Source organism: Poecilia reticulata, chromosome 6 (assembly GCF_904066995.2).
Source record: "Poecilia reticulata chromosome 6, P_reticulata-male-v2, whole genome shotgun sequence".
In the NCBI taxonomy this organism is placed as follows: Eukaryota; Metazoa; Chordata; class Actinopteri; order Cyprinodontiformes; family Poeciliidae; genus Poecilia; species Poecilia reticulata.
The window spans coordinates 28,787,883-28,807,018 of NC_088835.1; the positions used below are offsets into that span (position 1 = coordinate 28,787,883).

Genomic DNA, 19,136 nt, shown 5'->3' on the forward strand with positions numbered 1-19,136 from the left:
AATCTTCTCATTTTTCTGCTCTTTCAGTGGCTGTTTCATACAAACACCAGGCTTATATTATTTGTTTTGTTTTTTTTATGTCACAGCTTATTTATAAAAATCTTCCTGTAAACAGTCCGCACACATCAACACAAGTTCACACACATTACACCAAAGAATTGTTTTTAATTTACATCAAGTAAAGTGCCAGAGAACACATTAAAAGTTAAAAACACAGGAAGAAATGAAGGTGCAGGAAAGGTCCCAAAGAGGTGCAAACGCTCTGTTTTTCAGGCTGAGGCCATTTATGAAAGACGGAAACTGTAAGAACATATAAATATACTAAAAATATATCTGCATACGTCCATGCATTCACTAATTAACAATACTTTTTCTTTAAGGTAATTTACTGAACCATTTTTTGCTATATTTCTAATGGTACTCCCATCTTTCTATTTAAAAAAAATAAAAAATTTCCCCAAACATATTCATCCCTTTAGATCAGGTGCATTTGTACATTTTTTAAATATTTCTGCTTCATTTAGAAATCAAAATATCAGTCAGGCAAGAAACAAAGCTAAAAGGAAAATAAATAAAACAAATGAAGCTATCCGTCAACAGCGCTAACACAAACCGCGCTAATACAACAAAGCAAGCTAACAACTAAAGCTAAAAGTGCTAACAAAAACTTTGCCAACAGTGACAGTTTGACATGTAGTCGCTGTCATGACAACGGTTCTCATGACAACAAACATGCTGCTTTATTGGGCCAAACTGTGTCAATAAAACTAATCAAGCTAACTGGTAGTGCTAACAGCACTATTACAAACTATGACAAAAGTTTGGTGGGTGAAGCTGATGGCAATCACGGTAATGAAAACGCTGCTAATGCAAACAATGCTAATTTAACTGAAGATCTACATAAACTTGTATTAGCTTTATAAACTCTCTGTAAACCGAAGCTGACAATGCTAAGGTTTAATGCATGAGCAGCTTAACTTACGTTGAGGACAGTTTTTGTAAATATGTTGGTCATGTATCAGAGCTTTTTCATTTTAAAGACATAAACATAAGCAGAACTTCCAGGAAATAATTTAGTGAAATCTATAAAATCAGTTTTCACACAAATAAATAAAAAAAAATCAAGCATTAGCAGCTTATTTAAAACAGAGTGCTGCTCGAAGTTTTGAGGGATGTTTTGGAAAATAAGTTTTATGATTTCAAAATGAAGCAAAAACATAAAAAATAATCAGAACCTGAATAGTTAAAACACAAACATGATTTGGGAAATAAATTGGAAAAAATTGAAAAAGTGTACTTCTTAATTTACGAAATTATAATAACTTATTTGAAATATTACATGCTACATATACAAAAATAGTATTTTTATTGAATCGTTTCATTCTTTTAATCCTCAAAAACAGTTAAATATCCCAGCTAATAAGCTTATTGGAAGCATTTTTACACTTTTATTTTGGAACTGCCATTTTCCCATATATGTTCTCTGGTTCTGTGTAAAAAGCCCTAAAAGAACAATTTCTGAAAAACTGAAAGATAAAGCAGTTCACACACTTCACTAAATTATATGATCAGTAATTACACTAAATTATATGATCAGTAATTATATCTTGAGCTCATTTCCATTATTTTTAATTGTACTACTTCTTGTCGATTCAATAAACAGGAACATCTCCAGTATAAGAGTTGGATATAATGTGAATGTAACAAAATACCAAAGAAATGTACAAATCTGTGAACCTTTTCTTTCACACCTAAATGTTTAAAATGATCAAGCATAATGTTAATATCACACAAAGATAACCTGAGGAAACCCAGAAAGCTTATTTTATTTAAGGTTAAAAAATATATCAAACCAACCTGTATAACTGTCCAGATTTTTAATAACAAATTAAAAGTAATCAGGTATTTATGTTTCAGATTCAATATTATTCTTTTACTTTGTTTTCTGCATGCACCTTTATATTCAATTTAGCTTAGCTAATAGTTTTCATGCACATTTTTCAGCCTAAAACTCAAAGAACGCTTTGAAATATAAAAAAACACATTATAGTTGATGGAAAGTTGATATTATACTCTTTATCATGCAACTAAATACATAAATCTATTTTTTTAGCTGTAGGCAAACATTTGGGAGGATGAACATACACAAACACACACAGACTATTACACAACTGTAAACGTCACCAACAGGGTCAGTGGACATGCAGTCATTCAGATAATTAAACTAAAACATTACTGTACATTATTTACACTAATAAATCCAAGTTGCTAAAGAAAATCTCTTATTTCCAGCTTCAAATCTATATTTACAGCATTTTTACCTTCAAAGAAGGCAAAACAAAAAAGGTAACAAGGCTCTTAAAGTGACTGAATATAAGGAGGAAAAAAGTCAAAGACACCAAATATGACAGCAGAAAGGAAAATATCCCTGCACACGTTAAAATGTGCACATTAAAAACAGTAGAAGTCTGTTGGGAGACGAGGTGACGGACGGCGACTATTAAAGGGAACGCTGACTGAGGGGACACGGCTATGGAAGCAAATAATACTCTTAAATATTTATCCAATGAAAAAATGTTTCACTGCAACATAATGCTTAATATTAGAAACAAACCTTAAGAAAGTTTAAGACATTTTATAACAAAATGATGAAGATATCATAATATAATCTGAAAAAGTTACTAAACTTAGGTTATCAGGGTTTGTTTGATAGTATAGTTTTTGGAATAAGCAGCAAAAAGTCCTGATGCAAACAAAGAAATATTAATAAAACAGAATAGCAAAGTGTGATTTCGTGCTTTTGCTTTGCCACTCTTCGTTGCAACACATAAAACTGCCTTCGCACTTTAAATATTTAAAATTGTAATATTTATTTACCTTATTTGCTTCCATACATGTCCCTAGAAACTGTATTTTCAACCATCTGCAGTTAAAAAAAATACAGCAAAAAAAAAATTTATATTTTTCTTTCCACTCAAAAAGATGTGAAAACACTGAAAAAACATTATGGCTGTATTTAATGTGTTTAAGGTCAGTAAACATTTATATGCATTTTTTTTCTGTACAAAGTTGATTAAGTCATTTCTTGATATATTTTAGATTTTCAATAAAATGTGAATAAAGTAAAGTAAAAGACAAAATATATACAAACATTTACAGAGGTGGACACACTTTCCTCCAGTGTGCTAATAGCAGAGCTAATTGTTCGTTTGGCACTTTAGCATCTTTGCCAACTTTGAAAATGTTTAGGGCACATAACTCCCCTAACTTTAATTCTAAAGCACTAATTTACTTGGCTGCTTTGTAAACTTCCAGTTAAATAAAGTTTATACTCATGCTCTTATTTTGAAGGGGATGAAGACTGTTAAAGCAGCAGTTCTCTGTCTTTTCTTCCCTAAGAACTTTATTTCACACAACGAATGTAAAGGGAACAAAATAAAAACAGACAGTAGAGAACAAGATATAAACATAAATGCAATACATAAGGACATTAAAGTAAATTATAATGTCAAAATCATATTAAAGGGCAAATATAATTTCATTTGAAGTCAGCACTTTAGCATTAGTTTCTGCTAAATACCGTTTTGGTGTAGCACTTTAGTGTTAGCATAGCTAATGTTCGTGATTACTGCTTTAGGGTTAGCGCTACTAACTTTTCAGTTAGCGTAGCTCACCACTGAAAAAATGACCAAATCATTTAAGAGGTGCTTTCATACTGGAAAACGATCCTGCTTTAGGGAAACTGACTGATACGTTCGCAGTTCCACCATCTTGGAAGAGGCAAGTCCGCCTCAAGAAATTAGTAGAACCAACGTTTGTCATTTCATAGATTTTTTTTTTCCCAGTTTAAAATCTCATTTTTTCTTTAAGTTTTATTATTATTGTTCTGAACAAACTTTATGGCCCCAGTTTAGCTCCATAAAGCCTTTTTGTAGTCTGAAGACGGAAGCTAACAGGAGCTACACAAATGAAACCAATAAAATTCAGAAGGTTGTAATTTACCACCAACACAGACACACAGCTTGCTTCTTTTTACAACACAGAACATATGAACTCAACCTTTCAGAAGCTGCTTCTTCACAACATGTGGAGGTTTAAATCGGCTATTGGAGTCTTTTTTTATAGTGTTCATTTTTCTCTGCACTACGAGAAAATAGCTCTGCATAAATACATTATAGTTCATCATAAGTAGCAAAAGATAAATAAATAAATAAAATCAATGCAATGTGACTCTGACTTTAAGATTTCTGGTAATTCTTCTCCTCACATTCCAGATAAATATCTTGCTTCACTTAAGGAAGTGAAGGAAAAATCATCATCCTGCTGCTGGTGTTGAACAACTTCAAGTCCTTCAAACGTTATTTTCTCATCTAAACTGTTAATGGGTCTCAGAATGAGCTTAATAATCACCCAATTATGAGTTAATTGCTCAATGAAAGCTTCGTAAGCAAGTTGTCCTAAAACACATTTTCCCTCAAATATTGTTCTTTTAAATATTGTTCTTTTCCGTACTAGCCTATTGTACGGAAGAAGATTAGGGCCAAAGAAAAAGAAAATTCTGACTTGAATCTCAGAATTCAGAATTTTTTTCTCAGGATTCTGACTTTAATCCCATCATTCTGTTTTTAAACTCAGAATTCTGACTTTTTTAAAATTTGAATTCTCACCTGTATCTCAAAATTTAGAATTTTTTTTCAGAATTTTGAATTTTTTTATCAGAATCCTGACTTAAATCTGAGAATTTAATTTTTTTTATCTCAAAATTTTGAAATTCTCAGAATTTTGCTGTTCTTTCTCACAATACTGAATTTAATCTCAGAACTCTGACTTTTGATCAGATTAAAGTCAGAATACTGATAAAAAAAGTTGTTTTTTTCTCCCAGCGGTCACAATAATCTTCTGTACTATTGTAACATATATATTTTTTGAGTGTTATTAAATACAGTTAAATAAAAATAAATAAATCTGCAGCCTCTTAAAATTGTGTGTATTTTATATATTCGGTAGGTATTAGAAGATGAGTATATCCATATGGTACAGCATGATAATGTGGAAGTATCTACATTATTCACATTATTTACTGGTTCTGTGCAGAACCAAGTGTTTTGTTAACTGACTGATCCATTTCCTGACCGCCTCCCTCCTGCGTTTCTCCTGGTTCTCTTCTGAAGCCATTATGGCCGCTGTCTGGTCGATGATCGGCCGTCATCCCGTTCGCCGCCGCCGTCTCCTCATGTTCGCTCCTGTGGAGCTTTGACGTCGAATCCGAGGAAGGCTCCAGGACGGCCCGCGTCTCCTTTCCATTGACTTGGTTGCTGTTGTGCAGGGCAGGCCGCGGGTCTCGAACGGTACCAAAGCAGGTCTGGGCGGTGGACAGCGTCCGCTGGTTCCCCTCCACTCGCTGGCAGCTGTACAGCCCCCGAAACGCAGAGCGAAACTTCTGAGACATGGCGTTGTAAATCACCGGGTTTATGGCGCTGTTGGCGTAGATGCAGGTCCGACAGAACAGCAGGAACCAGGAGTCCAGGTAAGGCGTGGACACGAAGGAGTTGATCAGAACCAAGGTCCGGTAGGGCATCCACAGCAGCGCGAAAAGGATCACCACCACGGCGAGCATCTTCGTCACCTGCAGGGCAAATGCAATTTTAAAGTCTCCAAATTTCAGAGTTTTTTGGCAGAAATTTACTTCTCCTTTTTTTTCCTACCTATAACGGCCCTGATAAGCTGCAGTATGAGGGGCCGTTTAGGACAAAATCTATGTTTTGTCTCTCACACACTACAAGAAACTCACGCACACTCAAAAAATACTCAAATTGCGTATACACACTACTAAAATGTCTCACGCGCACACACATTTTATCTTTCTCGCACACATACACGGTACTAACTCGCACACACACACAAACGCTATCTTTCTCGCACACGCACACAAATGCTACCTTTCTCGCACACATACACTGTACTAACAACTCGCACACGCTCACAAATGTTTCTCTCACATACACAAGACTAAAGTTGCGCACACACAGTGCTAAGACTCGTTTTATGTATGTGTGAGAATTGTCACGGAAGAGGCGGGGCATAATTTTTTGATCAACTGCGCATGCGTTGATCCTAAACTATAAGCTTCGATTGTTGACTCACTGTATATGTTCTATTACTTAGTATATTTGTGCTTTTAAATATATATAGAACTTTAAACTTTCTTGTAACTTAAATGTACTATAGAAATAAATAAATCTGATTGATTGATTAGAAATAGCAAAATTGCTGTAGTACAATCTGTCCACTGGGTGCCAGCATTACAGGAATTATTAACCGGCGCCAACTAGTGCCGAAGAAGAAAGAGTCTGCTATACCGAACATGGCTAACTCTAGTTCAAAACGAGGCGGTATTGGACCGCAGTGAAGTTAGTTTCAAGTTGGATATTCGAGCTCCGGGGAGTAGGGGCGTTTAGCTCAAGGTTGATCCAATTTATGAACGCTAATGTCGGCTGGGGGTTCTCCACAACTCCCGGCCGCAACGCACCAAGGTTTACTTAGGGACTGTCAACAAATTACCGAACCAGACCAATCAGATGACGGGGGGGGCACTGGCCCCCCTGGCCTCCCCTCTGGCTCCGCCACTGCGTGTGCGAGATGTTAGTACAGTGTATGTGTGCGAGAAAGATAAAATGTGTCCATTTTAGTAGTGTGTATATGCAATTTGAGTATTTTTTGAGTGTGCGTGATGTTTTTTTGGAGTGTGCGTGATGTTTTTTTGGAGTGTGCGTGATGTTTTTTTGAGTGTGTGTGAGTTTCTTGTAGTGTGTGAGAGACAAAACATAGATTTTGTCCTAAACGGCCCCTCATACTGCAGAAGAATCAAACATACAGCAGGAAAACTGGCAAAAATATTCTGAAAGGTAGTAAATACAATTCTGAAAGGGATCCACTATAATAATATGTTTACTTCAGATGTAAAAACTACAGAGAAATACTGTCGGCTGTTTAGTTTTTGATAAATTAGACTAAAATATTGTCACATGGATAAGTTTCCTGTTGTTATTGTGACACATTGCAGCCACAATGCCACGCAGAAAAAGTTTTAACACCTGCCTTTGAATTTCTATTTTATTATAAAACTAAAAATGTGTCCATCAGACTCTGTAACTTACATTTGAAAAAACTAGAATTACTGAAATATTACAGAAACTTATTAAACTTTTTATAATTTCTCAGTTTCAAATGAACATATTCTGCTAATTATCAGAAAATTGTTGACATGAAACCAAAACAGACACTTTCAAATGAGCAACCAAATGAAGACTAATATCAAAAAGAGAAGAAAAAATGGAGAGAAAGGGAGAGAATATCTACAGAAGGATAAAATAACTGGATACAAAGCAGGTGTGATGATAAACACATTATGAGCAGGTGTGAAGTCTGAGGAGACGAAGAGAAGCAAAGAACTGAAAAATATTATCAAAACCTGATACAACCAGAAACAACCAGCTGCACCACAGGCAGCCCCTCTTTTAAAACGTAAAACATGATAGAAATAAATTATACTAACTTATACCAGACAAGAATAATTAATTATCGTGCTTTTTTTCCCCCAACTTGCTTCTCTGAAGAATCAAGTGTGTGTTAGCGCAACGCCAAGATGGCAAGAATCCAACAAATGGTCTTAGAAAAGCAACCATTCAGACGGCCATCATTCCCAGTTAAAAAAAAATACTTCACAATGAAACAGATTTAAGGCAGATGCAAAAATTACAAACTCCCCAAACTTTGGTCTCAGACTTTGCATGTCACAGTTTGCATGTTACAATGCTGAGAAAAACATCATTAAACACATTTTAACGTGTTGTGATTTGAGTTTCTTTGTGGGTTTATCAGCGGTTTCGAAATGTGATCAATAACCAGATATTACAAATGGTGGATGACGACGAGGAATGTTTTTAATCACTTACTGCATAAAAAAGGTATTTATGCGTGATTTTAATTACATTTCATAATGAATGGAAACACTGCAATCGCTAAATTTAGTTTTTTCAACATTATTGGAATATCAACATAATATTTGCGCATATTTGTAATGGAAATGTTTAGTCACCTTTGATTCATATCAATCTGTATGCCAACTTTACTTTCCTTAGTATGTCCCTGCTGCTCTTTGATTGGCCAACTCAAGACAATAACAATGTGTTTTTCTGCATCTTTTGTCAGTTTGTTGCTAAGCTGTGCATGCCATCAGACACCAATGATCTCAGAGAAGCAACTGTTGCCACCGATCAATCCGGGAGGGATTACAAGGTCATTTGCAAACTACTTGTCCAGTAAGAAAGATTATTCACAAGAGGAAAACATTTAAGATGGCAGCCAGCTGTGTAAACAAATTGTAGAATACAAAGATTTACTTTCTAAAATTGGTGAAAACAAACTCAGAGGTCACAAATTGTAAATAATCCCCCCCCAAAAAATCATTGAATTATTCAACCACAGCCATCAGAAATGCACAAAGAATGTAGAACTATGCAGTGATGCGAAACCTCAAAGGTCCGGTCCAATATGAGCTGATGGTGTCGTTCTAATTCCTGTGATTAGCCGTGATTGCTTCGTGATAACTGGAATCATCAGCATGTCGGAGGAAGCACGAGCAGACAGAGTTCTCGCCTGCGTGGAGCATTTTGACACCAATTATTAAAATGCTTTGTGTGTCTCTGAGTGGGCGCTCTGAGGGGGTTAATGAAGGCTCATTGGGTAATTGAGTCATTGGAAAAATAAAGACAAAGACAGGCGGCACGGAGTAGGATGTCTGCTAAAGAAAAAGGGAGAATTAAATCATTTGAAAAGTAAATTACAGAGTCTATAAGGTACCTAACAGGTGCAAAATATACCAGGAGATGATGGATTTATCACCAGAAAGAGTCTGGAGAGTTTTACCTCAGTGGTCTTTAAGCAGAGCGGAACATCAGGAAAACAACTTTACTGAAAGAACACAAATCATACCAAGTATTTTCTTTCTAGTTCCAAGTGCGAATATTTTAGTATTGTGCCAAATTCACATTTCGTTTTTGTACTTTTATTTGGGTATCTACAGCGTCTTTTTTTAACCCGGGCGCTTAAAAAAGTCAAAACACGTAGCTGGTTTTGGGCTATAAGTTAATTCTTTTTTCATTTCTGGAAAATGACCAGTTTCAAAAACGTGGGGAATCTTAAGGCCACAAACTAGCAGGAACTGCGCCGTTACCTAGCAACCCCAGCAGAGTTCCGCCAGTTACTTAGCAACCACAGCAGAGTTCCACCAATTACATAGCAACCCCAGCCGAGCTGAAAGACATTTAGGTCAGCGTGTTTTGCCACTGTATGTGCGGTACAATCGCTGCTGGAGAAGACAAGTGTTTCGTTGTTGACTTACCATCCAGAAGACAATCGCTGCATTTTTGTTGGTTGTGCAGGAAGTTCTACTTCTGGTTTTCAAATATCTACAAAAGGAGATATTTGACGGCAGCCATTTTCATAACGAACGTGGCTAGCAGCACCTTATTTTTATTTAAAGTGACAAGACACCCTAAAACAGCTCATTCTGAATGGATCTGAGCTGAGAGGACTAAAATCTCATCATCTAAGAATGATTTTGTGCAAAAAAATGCAATGACTATGTTTTGTATCACCTATAAACCTAACCTGTTCAATAAAGCATAGTAGATCACCTTTAAAATAAGACAGAAGTAACTCTCCAGTAACTTTTCAGCAAGATAAAGAAGCTTGTTTTGTGTCAGTAATTTTTGAATATTCATTAAAAAATTAGTTCCAGTGGAAGATTATTTCACTTATGACATGGGAAAAATGTCTTATTAATGAAATTCATTGTAATTTGTTCAGTCTCTGCAGGTGTGCATGAAACTGCAAGATGCGCCTCCAAGCCAAAACTCGTTGGCGACACACGTGGTGATCTTTCTTGTTTTTTTTAATTACTGCAAAATCTAGATTAAAGTCTAGAAACAAATCAATCATGAAGGAACATCATAAACTCTAAAATCTTAACTACCCAACATTGTATAAAACCCAGGAACAAACCAATGGGAGACAGATTCCTGTCCAACACCTTTGTTTCCAAGCTGTGCAGAACATTAGTTGCTCCCTGGTTGCTATGGAGATATGCGGGATCAAAATCAAAGTGAGGCCCACCCCTGACCTCAGAGCTGTTCTCACATCCTGTGGAACATCCTGACTGTGGGTTAGCAGCAGCTCTGGGAGGCAGGACTCGTCACACCGACACTAAACACGCATCTGAATGTCCAATTAACGGGCAGCTCGTTAAAACACTCGCACACAACTCTGCTTAGTCCCACACCGGGAAACACTGATGGTCCTCTGCTTCCTGAAGTAGAAAGTTTTCAATTAAAATTCTCACTTTTTTTTTTACAGCAGGCCACAAATATTGTTGGAAGTTGCTAAGAAATCGTTTGTTTAGTTCCAGTACCAAACCAAAGCAACTTTTTTCAATGTTTTTGCTTCATTTCCATCACATTTTTTGTTTGCTGCTCCACCTACACACACATATTAAATAAATTATGTTATGAAGCTCAGTCACACTTTCCTGCAAAAGCACCATTCAAAGTTTGAACAACACAAGAAACCTTGGTCTTTACCTGAATAGTGCAGCATATTGTTGTAAAAAATATTTCAAATATAGATGCAAGTTTAAAAATGTGTGTCGCCTCTCAGGTCTTACGTTTTTCATGCTTTCTGTTAGACATTTGAATTTCAGCGTGAAAGCCATTTTTCCACAGTTTTTGAGCCTTTTAAACTAATTATTGCTATAAAATGTTATTCATTTTCATAACTCAGATTAACTTCACGTCATATCATATGTTTTCAACTTTGGCCATCTAATTCATACAACTTTAAAGTAATAATATGCAGCAAAATTAGATGCCAAAACTTAAGACTTTGCTGTTTGCACGTCTGACACCATTCGTCAACTGGAAGAAGATAAAGTGCGACACAGACTGAGAAACAGTCGTCTGAATGGTTAGCATTAGCTTCTTTTATTTTCCATACTTGTTTAGTGATTTAGCTTTGCTTCCTGCCATTTTTTATTCTTCCCTACTGGTGTGACATTAAATATTTTATATCTTTAGCAATAGCTTCCAGAAATATTTTACCTGTTTGGTGGTCTAGTATTGCTTCTGATTATCTTTTTTATTTGCTTAGCAGGTTAGTGTTAAAGTCTGATAATATTTTTATATATTTAGCAGTTTATTGTTAGAGTAGCTAAGATTCTTGTTTAGTAAATTAGCCTTTAGTGAACCTAACCTTTTGGTTATCCAATAACTACTGCCGATTTTAGTAAAAACATATAATATCCATTACAACTATGGCGGTCATTTTGAAAAACATCCATCAGAAAAAAGAAACAGAATATCAAGAAAATATATATGATTTCTGTGGTTCAAAACATGTAGGCTATTATTTCATTAATTTAATTGCCGATATTGGTGCAAAAGTGTATTTCCATGACAACTGTAGTGTTCATCTTGAAAACTTACAACTAAATGTAATTTCTATGGTTGCAATTGTGTGATTTTGCACCAAATGAATTAAACTATGATAAATATTGGCAAGCCCTAAGAGAAAGCAAACTAAATACTTCACTTGTGCAGATATTTCCTGTGAAAATGCCACAAAAACAACCTTTTTTGTTGACATTTTCATTAATTTTTATGTCAAAATGGCAAACGAGCCACAGCACTCAGACAGAAGCACATTAGACATTCCTCCCCTCATGGAAAAATGTTGCAAAGCCTCAACATTTTGCAAGTGAGCGACATCCCTTTGCACGCCGTGACCCCCCTTAACATCACCGCTGTCTGGTGACCATGGCAACGGCTCAGACGTTTCCCGAGCCGCTGTGAAACCGCGGGTCAGCGGGGAGGGGATGGAGTCAGTCAGCCTGTATGGCTCAGGTGATTAGTCTCATCAGTCAGAAATAATGCCGCACACCCTCAGCCTTCCTCCGTCCCGTCGGTGCACATTTCTCCGGTTCTGCTGGAGCGTGTCAGTCCGTGTTTCATACGCCTCATCGGAAAGAAAAGCCTGGAAAACGGCATCACGTGAACGCCCTCTCTCAGCAAAATGCTATTCGAGATAAGCTTCCAGGTCCAGGTGGAAAGCTGGGAGCCAAACGAGGCCATCTCAGCAGGTAGATAGCAGAAAACAATTAACTGTTTAATTACTGCCGAGGAGGAGGAAAGGGTAGCCTCTTAATTATACCTGCAGTGATGACACACAAGGCTTTGTACACACCAGCCATGTTTGATCCGCTTTAATCCAACTCCCGTCAGTTTGTCTCTAGAAAGTCCGGTTCGTTTGGGGAGATGTAGATGCGCAATCGGACCAAAAAAGCGATCTGGTCTGCTGCAAACATCAGTCTCGTTTCGGTTGAACTGAACTCTGGTGCGTTTCAAAAGCAATACGTGGACTACAGCGCAGGGCATTCTGGGTAAACACAACCAAAACAAACACACTAGTTTTGTGCTAGCAGGTGAAATGACTCAGGGGTTTTTGCCAACAACAAATCACCGCTGAAATCTGACGCTACTTCGTTTTTGTTTGTTTCATGCTCATTCTTCTTCACATGTTTTCATGTCGTTTCCTTCAGCAATTCTTGGTGCAGCGCACCCACAGGCGAGGAGGGGAAAATGTTTCTCAAAGGACTTAGATCGTTTGGCGCAGTGCAGTGAGAGAGAGAACCGCAGCAGCTAAAAAAAATTAACAAATGTTGCAATTTTGGTCCCCAATATACGACGGTTGAGTAAACATCTGCCAAAAAATTCAAAAAGGAAATTTTGAATTTGAAAAGTTCACAATTTACTAGAAAAAAATGAAAAGTAAAAAATATGTCATCAGAAATGTCAAAAATCCAAACCTTGAAAAATTTAAAACTCAGAAATTTCCGTGTTTTTTCTAGAAAATTTCTCAGATGAAACTCACAATTTCTGAGTGTTTTCTTTTTGTGTTTGTTTGTTTTTCATCTACAAGGTCCTAATACGCTCTTATACCAGTCAAACCGAGTCTGCCGCACTATCAAGTGGGAAAACTAATAACTCTTAAAACCAAGTAATCAGAAAGTAACGAAGTTACTTTTTCAAGGAGTAATTAGAAATTGTTTAGGGTCCCCATTAAGCTAGGCTGTATCATTAAAAACACTCATATAATAAAAGTCATTCAAATATATGATAGCTATATCAATATGAATAAATCACAGTTCATATAAAATGTTGCTAAATTTATACTAAGTATAATAATTAGTCGTTTCATTACTCCTAAAAGCTCTGGAGCTCCTTTTTAAAGTCTAAAAATTAAGAATTTGAAAATGTCCATTAACTGCATGTCTGGAGACGTATCCATGTGAATTTAACTAAACAAACAAAAACAACAGGTTTAAAATTTTCCATGTTGAGAATAGTAGTGGGCTGCACAGTGGAGCAGTTGGTAGAACTGTTGCCTTGCAGTAAGAAGGTTCTGGGTTCGATTCCCGGCCCCGGTCTTTCTGCATGGAGTTTGCATGTTCTCTCTGTGCATGGTGGGTTTTCTCCGGGTACTCCGGTTTCCTCCCACAGTCCAAAAACATGACTGTCAGGTTAATTTGGTCTGTCTAAATTGTCCCTAGGTGTGAGAGTGTGTGCATGGTTGTTTGTCTCTGTGTTGCCCTGTGACAGACTGGCAACCTGTCCAGGGTGACCCCGCCTCTCGCCCGGAACGTTAGCTGGAGAGGCACCAGCACCTCCCGACCCCATCAAGGGACAAGGGTGTCAAGAAAATGGATGGATGGATGAGAATAGTAGTGAAGCTAATTTCCTATCATTAACTTTTAGTTAGTCAAGATTTCACTGTATGGTATTTAACGAGCAGCTTTATTCTGCATCAATTTAAATTTATCTAAGTCTTTATCAAGGTAATACTGGTGGACACAACTACCTAAAATCATGCCTTGTTTGTGAACTTCCATTACTTTTTCGTAAATGAATTAAAAGCTGAATGTTTTAATTGTTTTTAAGCATCTGAGTGAAATCAGCGTTTAGCATCGGATGCCATCACCAGCGACCAACCTTCAACATTTCCTTTCCTCGACACACATTGAAGAGATCAGACATAGAAAACTCCCTCAGAGATCAAAACTCTGCATTAATCTCCAATCATGCAGGGGGCCATTATTCTTCAGTGTAGTTTATCAAACCCCCATCAGATTGAGTTGGCCTATCAAACAGAGCGAAAGAGCAAGAAGTGCCTTTTTGAAAGAAATGGAGGACTGAACTCATCGGCTTTATTAAGATCTCTTTTCCTCTCATTATGTAAATCTTCTGCTCTCACATGGAGATCCTTAAACACACAAGATTAGGATCTGCTCCGCCATCAGGTTCAGCCTGTTTTCATGCCGACACACACGGAAAGTCTGCAGGCGAAGCACTCAGCAGCCGTTAAAATCCAGGGTTGATGGTTTTAAAACGCGCCCCTGAGCACCATCTGTGGGTCAGAGCGGACTCAGAGCGCTTTGGCAGAGCGTGAGGGATCCGCTGGAGGTTTCCTCTGGTTCAGAGGTAAATATAACTTTGCTAACAAACGGCTAACACCCTCTCCGGCTTGAAGCGGCAGCTGCAGGGCTGCTGTGTCAAAGCCATGAGCGTCTCTGATTCTTTAATGTCAGAGCTGACACTGTGAATGAGTATCTGACTGTAAATAAACCGCTAGTAGGAACCCTGCAGTGTCTGAGTGTTTCCACAGAGTTTCTTCAGGTTCTCCATGTTGCCAACAAACACCCGCTGGTTTTGTGGGTATGAATGTGTCTCTCATGGTAATTTGTATGCTAATGTCCTGTATCAAGGCAGTGGTTTAGCAGCAGAGCCAGTCGTCCGATGCTAAACATCCAGCGCCTTTACCTGCTTATCAGATCGCCGAGATCAGCACACACAGCCTGAAACGATTAATCTGATTAATCGCTATGAATCAAATATTCAAATAATCGTCAACTATTTCACTAATCGATTAATCATTAACTGGAGTATATAAACTTTAAAAAACACCATTTTGTTAAAAGAACAACACAGTCAGAACAGTAATTAAGCCAAAAGTGCACAAATATTATACATATTCAAGTGGCAATTTTACCTTCAGTTGGTTAAAATTCTGTAAAAATCTCCTTTTAATCACCTTTTGCTACCCAGTTATTGATAAAAAAAAATCAACCATTTAGCGCCACACTGTATTGATGACCTTCAAGCAGAAAAGGTTGAGTTTTTAACATCTTGATGTCAGAAGTATTTATTTTTTTACTATAAATGATCAAGCGTTGACTAATGGAATTCTGCTTTTCCTTTTTATACAGTAAAATGTTTATCTTCTTATTTAAAAAAGGAATTTGATTGTTTATTTGTATCTTTTAATGCATTTCTGACATTGTATAAAAAGGCTTAAATGACCATTTTTTTGTGCGATTAATCGTATAACCGTAAAAGATCGCTAGATGCAGCCTGAGGGCAATTAAAGAAACCAATTAACTTAAGTTATGTTCTTAGACTGTTGATTATTTTTGGAATTAACCAATTAATTAATGGATGCAGAAGGCGTTTAATAGGATTTTTTAAAGGAATTTGAACCAGGTGAAGCTAAAACTTTGTTACTTTAGGAGTTTTGGGTAGAGCATATTTACAGACAAAGTTTCTTTTCATCTTAATTGCAAAATGTTTATATTTTTGTACAGCTTTGGCTTAGTTACTTCTCCAAGTGTTTCATTCTTCTTTTGAGTCTTTATACTCCAATTAACAATTAAATTAGTTGACAATTTTTTCAAAGATCAATTAATCAAGTTTAACCTGATTAATCGTTTCATTCTTAGTCCAAACGGTGGTGTGTGATGGTCGTGTATCTTTAGAAAACGGTTGGCTTGAGGAAATCTTGTGTCAAGAGGTATGAAGGTGCTTTCAGTCTTTCATGTGTCCACACAGAAACCCAGACTGACCCCAAAACAGAGACATGGAGGAAATTATACCACTCTGCAAACACAAGATGACAAAGTCGTTTTGACTCGGATGTGTTATGAATCCAGGGATCAAGCTGTGGGAGCCCAGATTGACAGAAAATTACAGTCCGCTGCTCATCTTTCAGCCCTTTTTTTCTGCTTCCCAGTGCAGATTGTTAGGAGGAGGCTGGCTATCAAAGCGCTGATAAAAACATGCTGCCGCCTGCTTCAAAGCACAGTTTGATATCAGGAGTGGGGTCAAGACGTCTTCGCCTTGCAGAGGAAACAGCTCTGGTTGCAGACGAGCTGAAAGCCTCTCACACATTCACAAAACTAAAGTTACTTCAGATTTACGACGAGTTCACAGATTCATTCCACTGGTCTGAAACCGGTTTAACAAAACCACACAGATACACATTTTTAAATAAAGTAAAATCTGATGTGACTTTTTACGACAGTATTAGCTCCGTGGTAGATTGGAGAACAAAAAAGGAGTTAATATCCACAAAAAAAAAAAAAAAAAGCTAATTCTGAGGTTAATCTAGTAAAACATCAAAATTTATGAGTTTGTAAAGTACAAAATTTGCTATTTTAAACAATTAAATTTTGAGATTAACCTCAGAAATGTTCTTAGTTTGAAAAGTAGAACATTTTCGACTTCAACCTGAGCAGAACCAGTTGACTGCTCCTCCTCCTTCAAATTAAACAAAAATGAAAACATTTTCTCTGTACTGCTATCAATTTTGCTCCCCCAAAATGTACGAAATCAAACTAATTTGGTGTCTTATCTACTGTGCTACAAATATTTCAGCTGCACAAATATAGTAAAATAAATTTATATCAACTATCAAAAAAATCTCAAAAATTATAACAGCACAAACAAAAAAAATTTTTGGCTCCAGTGGCCTTTATTTGATAGTTAATTGACAAGAAGGTGGGCAATGAGAGAAGGGGGAAGACATGCAGCAAAGGTCACCAAGGCCGGGAATCGAACCTGCAACAGCTGCGTTAAGGACTAAAGCCTCCATATGTGGGTTGTGCTTAACCCCTGCACCACCACAGCTCACCCCAAATGAAACATTTTTCTGCACAAATGTAACAGTTGATTGACACCATTTTCCACTGGCTGGTTGACCCTTCATGACCTGTGGAAACATTAATATTCAAAATTATGGTGACAGATATTTAAACCTTAGAATTAATTCATTTTCTTGCAGCATATAAACATCCTTTGGATGGACAATTGTCTTTCTCATGTTAAACTTGTTTGAGAATATGCAACATAATATCCATCCATCCATCCATTTTCTTGCACCCTTGTCCCTCAGTGGGGTCGGGAGGGTTGCTGGTTCCTCTCCAGCTAACGTTTCGGGCGAGAGGCGGGGTCACCCTGGACAGGTCGCCAGTCTGTCGCAGGGCAACACAGAGACACACAACCATGCACACACACACTCACACATAGTGGCAATTTGGAGAGGCCAATTAACCTGACAGTCATGTTTTTGGACTGTGGGAGGAAACCGGAGTACCCGGAGAAAACCCACCATGCACAGGGAGAACATGCAAACTCCATGCAGAAAGACTGGGGCCGGGAATCGAACCCAGAACCTTCTTGCTAGTCATTTTAAAATTGCAGTCAATTTAATGGCTGGAAAGATATAATTTGTTTATTATTGCATCTAATAATGTTTAAGATTTTATTCTCCAGGCTTTTGTATTTGTAAGAACATGATTAACATGAATACAATTTTTAGTACTATTGTTATGGTTTTTTTTAAATTAGCAATTTATATATATATATATATATATATATATATATATATATATATATATATATATATATATATGATTTTGGAAGTACCGTCTTATCCATATTATTCAATTTAAAAATGCTTACCTTTGTGCTTTAGCATGCAAAAATATTTTTTAGAAGACATTTAGAACAATATTAGTAATTTAGAATAATTGATTATTAAATTTTTGTTGGTAGATTAATATGAAACAAAAGGCAAACACTAAAAAAGACCCTTGTGAAATAAAAAAAACCTCCTCCTCTTGTGCGGATCAGTGAAAGTCGAAGCTTTTAAGGCAAAAAAGCCTGAGAGAAAACAGAGCTGTCCAGAAAAACCATTCATTCTGGGAGAGAGCGCTTCTTCCACGAAACGCATCAAGAAAAGGAGCCATTACGACTGTCTGCAGGGTAAGGGGCCGAGAGCTGATGAGACGACTTTTCTCTCAGAGAGCGAAGGGCTTTGACATCATCATCATCAGGCTGTCAAACAGAACCCGTGGGCCAGGTCGAGTTTAACTAAAACACCAATTACCAGAGGGCTCAAACGCAGCAGAGAGTTAATGAGGCTCAGACCTGTTTCCTGGAGGAGACCGCCGTCTTCGGCCGGCCCTGCCGGGCCGACCTCGCAGCCTCCGATGTTTCGCGGCAGCTCCTTCGCAGCGTGGTGGCGCTGGTGTCAGTGTGGCTCTGCAGAGGGCTGCAGAGGCACAAACAGCCAAATACAGGAGCTTTACTGGCGTGGGAGCAAAACAATGACAACCCTGAACTAAACACAACACTGTGGCCTTTTATTCAGGTTATTTATGACTAATGTTAACATATATTTGAAGTTTGAAACAAGCAAAAACAGAAGAAGTATGTAAAGGGAAAAGGCTCTTCCATAGCCCTGTGTTTCCCTCCAGCTGCAAATGGCAAACAGCATCAGGTCCTGGTAATGGGACACTAATCGCAACGGCAGTAACTTTGAAACATTGGCTGGTGTTTCTCTAATTATTTGCATTCAATTCGGGCTAATTGAAAAAGGGACAAAGCCACTGTGATTGGTCTGCAGGGCCATTTGATGAGCTCATTACTCTTCTTAAAGGGCTTTGTGAATTAGCAGTGTCTGGTTCCAAGCGGTTCTGTAGCGTAGCAGGAAACAACTGGCCAGATGTGTCTCTGAAAGGCGTTATTGCTGTATCAGAGGTACAACCTTCCCCAAAGTCTTTGTTGGTCACTAAAAACCCTCAAAAGCAGCAGTGTGAGTATACACAGGGACGGACGTGGCACATGGACAGACAAGGTCCCAATCAAAAACAAACCATTTGGTGTTCACTTGAACATCAACTGAACTTT

At 37.4% G+C, this 19,136-nt stretch overlaps 1 protein-coding gene across 1 annotated transcript in view; it reads right to left on the minus strand.

Moving 5' to 3' along the window:
- Positions 1-452: 452 nt before the first annotated feature.
- trhr2 (thyrotropin releasing hormone receptor 2) overlaps positions 453-19,136 on the minus strand; it is a 37,900-nt gene continuing 19,216 nt past the window's right edge. The window contains exons 5-6 of the mRNA XM_008412556.3: positions 18,375-18,498; positions 453-5,626 (exon numbers count right to left, since the gene is read on the minus strand). Of these exons, the coding sequence (XP_008410778.1) occupies positions 5,078-5,626; positions 18,375-18,498 (673 nt within the window). The 3' untranslated portion in view covers positions 453-5,077. The remainder of the gene's footprint in view (positions 5,627-18,374; positions 18,499-19,136) is intronic.